The following is a 5,934-nucleotide window of genomic DNA, read 5'->3' as shown; positions in this document are numbered from 1 at the left end:
TTTGTAATCTGCAGTGCATTCGCAGTGCCATACCTTCATGTGACACGTGGGGCAATAAGTAACTAATTTTTATCCAAGGGGAATGACCATCTCTGACACTGGAGTTTGAACTCAACTATATAAGGAATACTTTAGATGAACCATCGGTCTTCAGGCGAGTTGCCAGTCTTGGGCATGGGTAAGTAAATTTCAGCAAAAATATCAAGTTGTACTTAGTATCACACTTTTTGTTCTAAAAAAATACCTGTAGATTCAGATTTGTTTTACCAGCAGAAACTGTATCTTTATATCAATTTTACCTGACACTAATCCATGAACTTGTTCGTCTTTTCTCCTAGACGAAATGTTGAAACTGAAGAGATTTCTCATGTTACTATCTATCTCTTACATTCCAGAAACCATGTCATTGCATCGTATGTGTGGAATATTTGTATTCCTCAGTGTATGTCTGATTTCCTTCACACCACCTTGTGATGGAGGAAAGATTCTGGTGTTCCCTGTGGACGGCAGCCACTGGATAAATATGAAGATCCTGCTGGAAGAACTTCATGCCAAAGGACACAGCATCACTGTGATAAGGTCCTCCACCAGCTGGTACATCTCAGAAAAGTCTCCCCTCTACAAATCCATTACCATAGAAATGGATACAGGTTTCGAGCGCTTCTTTGAGGTGTACCTACAGGAGCATATGAGGGTATGTCATTATGGTTTATCTCTTGAACCCCACATGGCTCAATTTGTCATTCAAATATTAAGATGATCACTTTTTCACTGTTTTTTTATGCTCAGGCGCAGAGAGAGGGGGCTTCAGCACTTACTTTCTTCAAACTCACCAAGGATTTCATGTCTATGATTTCTGAGGCTCATTCATTGTGGGCTGATGCCCTCACTCGATTCTTTGATGATGAAAATATGGTCAAAAGCTTACAGGATTCCCAATTTGATCTTGTTCTCACTGACCCAGCTATAGCACCAGGGCTCGTACTAGCCAAGTATCTTAATCTGCCCGTGGTGCTTAATGTTCGCTGGATCACCAGCGGTGAAGGCCAGTTTGCGATAGCCCCTTCACCAGTCTCTTATATCCCAGCGCCAGGATCGGGCTTAACGGACAAAATGAATTTCATCCAAAGGGTCAAGAACATTCTTTTCTACGGCGTTGTAGTATTCCAGCAGAAATTCATGGTGGGGCCGAGCTATGATGCCATCTGTGATAAATACATCCAGGGTGGATGTGACATCATCTCGCTTCTTCAGGAAGCAGATATTTGGCTGTTCCGGTCAGATTTTGTTTTTGAATTCCCTCGGCCCACAATGCCAAATGTTATCTACATAGGAGGGTTCCAGTGCAAACCAGCCCAACCTCTGCCAGCAGACCTGGAGGAGTTTGTTCAGAGTGCAGGGGAGCACGGAGTTATCATCATGACTCTGGGAACTTTGGTCAACGCTTTGCCCAAAGAGGTTGCAGATGAAATCGCCGGTGTCTTTGCCAAGATGCCTCACAAGGTAACACATGCTCAGTGATTTTGCAAAGACGTGCAATGTTAAAAAGACTGAAACGTGCAGTTCATTTAATTTCATTTTATTGTTTATCTCGAACAATCAACAATGTTGCAACAAAAAAAACTAAAATGAAAACCCCAAAATTCAAACGCAAACAATCAGAATTACTTATAAGTATAAGTTTGAGAAGGAGCAGGCAGAAGCAAATAGCTTATTAGGTTCTGCCCCTACTAATAGATATGCAAATACAGCATACAATCTTTCAGGTCTTACAATAACTTACAACAATACCTTTACAATTCCATTCCTATGTTTTGGTCTATTCTTTTCTGTATTGGTCAAGTATTGATTTCTTTAATGTATTTTTTTAACTTAATGATATTATGGCTCTGTTTGATGTCATTGTTCAGTCCATTCCATAAGGTCACCCCACAAACTGAAACACACATGTTTTAACAGCAGTTTGCACAAGAGGTTGTTTAAACATACAATGTCCTCTTAGATGATATCCCCCGTCTCTTTCATTAAAAATTGCGCATATGTTACATGGTAAATTATTTTCTTTAACTTAAATTTTCTTAAAAAACTTAAAATTTAAACATAAATTGTGCCGTTTTGAACGTGACAATGTCCATAAATTTCAGCACATGTGAATTCAAAAACAGATGATTAGTGTGCTCATAGTACCCGGTGTGTCATTTCCAGCATCTGCTGCAAGTCATCCCCGCAACAAAAAATATTTGTGTCATCTGCAAAAATAGTAAATTTTAGTACATTTGATACTTTGCAAATGTCATTTAGGTAAAGGATAAACAGTTTCGGTCCTAAAACTGACCTCTGTGGAACGCCACACGAAATACTAAGGCTTACTGACCGGTGATTACCCATTTGAACAAACTGACTCCTGTTTTCAATATAGTTTTTTATCCAGTTATAGGCCACACCTCTGATACCATAACTTTCCATTTTTTTAACAGGATTTCATGATCAACAGTATCAAAAGATTTTTTTAGATCAATGAAAATCCCCACTGCATAGTTTTAGTTTTCAATACAATTTGTTGATCTTTCTACTAACTCAATTAGTGCCACAGATGTTGATCTACCGGATCTGAATCCATACTGACTGTCCATTAGTAAATTGTTTTAATCAATGAAATTATCTAGCCTTGTGACAAATAGTTTTTCAAGTATTTTTGAGAACTGAGAAAGCAAGAATATCGGTCTATAGTTATGGAAAAATATGTGAGTCACGAGATGTATACAATGGAATGACTTTAGCTACTTTCATCTTGTCAGGAAATACTCCTGTTTTAAATAATAGATTTATTATTTAATATGTATATATATATATATATATAAATATATATATACACTCACCTAAAGGATTATTAGGAACACCCTACTAAGACTGTGTTTGACGCCCTTTCACCTTCAGAACTGCCTTAATTCTTCATGGCACTGATTCAACAAGGTGCTGGAAGCATTCTTTAGAAATGTTGGCCCATATTGATAGGATAGCATCTTGCAGTTGATGGAGATTTGTGGGATGCACATCCAGGGCACAAAGCTCCTGTTCCACCACATCCCAAAGATGTTCTATTGGGTTGAAATCTGGTGACTGTGGGGGCCATTTTAGTACAGTGAGCTAATTGTCATGTTCAAGAAACCAATTTGAAATGATTCGAGCTTTGTGACATGGTGCATTATCCGGCTGGAAGTAGCCATCAGAGGATGGGTACATGGTGGTCATAAAGGGATGGACATGGTCAGAAACAATGCTCAGGTAGGCTGTGGCATTTAAACAATGCCCAATTGGTACTAAGGGGCCTAAAGTGTGCCAATAAAACATTCCCCACACCATTACACCACCACCACCAGCCTGCACAGTGGTAAAAAGACATGACGGATCCATGTTCTCATTCTGTTTACGCCAAATTCTGACTCTACTATCTGAATGTCTCAACAGACATCGAGACTCATCAGACCAGGCAACATTTTTCCAGTCTTCAACTGTCCAATTTTGGTGAGCTCGTGCAAATTGTAGCCCCTTTTTCCTATTTTTAGTGGAGATGAGTGGTACCCGGTGAGGTCTTCTGCTGGTGTAGCCCATCCGCCTCAAGGTTGTGCGTGTTGTGGCTTCACAAATGCTTTGCTGCATACCTCGGTGGTAATGAGTGGTTATTTGAGTCAAAGTTGATCTTCTATCATCTGGAATCAGTCGGCCCATTCTCCTCTGACCTCCAGCATCAACAAGGCATTTTCACCCCCCAGGACTGCAGCATACTGGATGTTTTTCCTTTTTCAGACCATTCTTTGTAAACCCTAGAAATGGTTGTGCGTGAAAATCCCAGTAACTGAGCAGATTGGGAAATACTCAAACCAGCCTGTCACCAACAACCGTGCCACGCTCAAAGTTGCTTAGATCACTTTTCTTTCCCATTCTGACATTCAGTTTGGAGTTCAGGAGATTGTCTAGACCTGGACGACACCCCTAAATGCATTGAAGCACCTGCCATTTGATTGGTTGATTAGATAATTGCATTAACGAGAAATCTTACAGGTGTTCCTAATAATCTTTAAGGTGAGTGTATATATATTAGCGGGTCTACACTCCCATCTATTACTTTTTTTACTAGAGACATATCAATGTCGTCACAATCTTTTGAAGTTTTATTCATACTTTTACTTATAATCTCTATAATTTCTTTGTTTTCTACAGTTCCCAAAAATAATGAGCATGAGTATATTTTTTTCCACATGGTCCATGATGGAGCATTTCATCCCTGTGTACTTTATATCTCTGGCCAATTTAGGGCCCACATTAACAAAAAAAAACAAAAAAAAAACACACCTCATTCATATTTGTCAACATCATGTCATTGTCCTTGAAGTTTTCCGGATAATTCAATTTATTAAGTCCTTTTGTAATAATGGTGTTTATTGTATTCCATATTCCTTTCACATTATATTTGTTATTCTCTAGTAATTTATTATAATCCTTCTTACATACCCTCATTATGTTAGATAATTTGTTTTTGTATGTCTTATATTTTAACTCAGATTCTTTCATTATATATTTTTTTAAATTCCTATAAAGGGTATTTTTTACAGGCATTTTGAATTACTTTGGGCATCCAGGGTTTTTTGAATATTTCCCTTTATTGCAATATTGTTTTATCGGACAGTTTTTATTATATAGAGTTGTAAATATGTCTACAAATAGTTCATATATAGTATTAAGGTCAGCTTCCTTTCTTACTTCCTTCCAATTATACTTTATTAACTAATTTCTAAATGCAGATATAGTTTCTTCGGTTCTTATTCTCCTGTATTTAATCTCATTCCACTCCCTTTTCCCACTTAATAATAATTACAATAATGAGTCAAAAAGAAATTCAAAATGCTTAGTGTTTAACATAGGGAGTCTTACAGATACTTAGGAAGCAATTAATCCACTGCATAAAGTCATACTAACACATTAATAACTGCTGGTGTATATATACAGTAAATTTACAATGATTTCATTTTCGGATCAGGTGATTTGGAGGCACAAGGGGGAGCGTCCCTCTACTGTGGGAAACAACACCCTGATAATGGACTGGATGCCACAGAAGGACCTCCTGGGCCACCCGCAGACCAAAGTCTTTGTAGCTCATGGAGGAACCAACGGAGTCCAGGAGGCCATTTACCACGGGGTCCCTGTGCTCGGTATACCCTTGTTCTTTGACCAGTATGACAACCTTTTACGTCTGCAGGAGAGAGGTGCCGGAAAGATCATTCAGCTAGCTGATGTTAATGGCCAAAGTTTTGAGCAAGGTATTCACGAAGTGCTCTATCACAACAGCTACAGACAGAACATGCAAAGACTCTCACGTTTGCACAGAGATCAGCCGATGCCACCTATGGATCAGGCCATCTTCTGGGTGGAATATGTGATGCGCCATAAAGGGGCTCCTCATCTGCGTACAGAGGCCTATAAGATGCCTTGGTATGCATACTACTGTTTAGATGTACTGCTACTATTGCTGACTGCAGCAACTGTACTGTTTCTTTCTACTTTGGCCATTTTCAGGTTTCTATGCTGCAGAGCTATAACAATGAACAAAACCAAACAACACTGATTAAGGTCAAATTGGTTCAGAAATATGCTACAATGAGTTCTCTAAAGCATTATATTTGGACAAAGACATACATCTTATGATATCTCATTTGTATTTATTTAGTATTTCTGAAGTAAATTAATCAGTTGATTTAGCCATGTTAAATCTAGATATACAGTAGATAAAGAAATGTCACCCCTTTATGTTTCTAAATGAATTGTCAAATGTATTTGGATAGATTAAGATTTATATTCCATAATACCCATGAATAATTTGTGATAGTCTGATTTTGGGAGATCTTGGGATTCTCTCTCTCAATCTGTAAATTAAGC

The 5,934-nt window shown here is 38.2% G+C and overlaps 1 protein-coding gene across 1 annotated transcript; it reads left to right on the top strand.

The window, feature by feature from the left end:
- Positions 1 to 415: 415 nt before the first annotated feature.
- Positions 416 to 5,623, top strand: ugt5d1 (UDP glucuronosyltransferase 5 family, polypeptide D1). The gene is made up of 3 exons (XM_028595940.1): positions 416 to 694; positions 790 to 1,503; positions 5,039 to 5,623. The coding sequence occupies exons 1-3, from the start codon at positions 416 to 418 to the stop codon at positions 5,621 to 5,623; spliced, it is 1,578 nt and encodes a 525-aa protein (XP_028451741.1).
- The last annotated feature ends 311 nt before the right edge of the window (positions 5,624 to 5,934 follow it).

The sequence above is a fragment of the Perca flavescens genome, chromosome 13 (assembly GCF_004354835.1).
Source record: "Perca flavescens isolate YP-PL-M2 chromosome 13, PFLA_1.0, whole genome shotgun sequence".
Classification (NCBI taxonomy): domain Eukaryota; kingdom Metazoa; phylum Chordata; class Actinopteri; order Perciformes; family Percidae; genus Perca; species Perca flavescens.
Note: the sequence above shows the minus strand (reverse complement) of the source record. Positions and strands in the feature narration are given on the sequence as shown.

Excerpts from the sequence above, each read along its gene's own strand:
- ugt5d1 (XM_028595940.1), top strand. The coding sequence starts at position 416 with ATGTGTGGAATATTTGTATTCCTCAGTGTATGTCTGATTTCCTTCACA. Across the intron at positions 695-789 it reads ACCTACAGGAGCATATGAGG|GCGCAGAGAGAGGGGGCTTC; the intron begins GTATGTCATTAT and ends TTTTATGCTCAG. Across the intron at positions 1,504-5,038 it reads TTGCCAAGATGCCTCACAAG|GTGATTTGGAGGCACAAGGG; the intron begins GTAACACATGCT and ends TTTTCGGATCAG.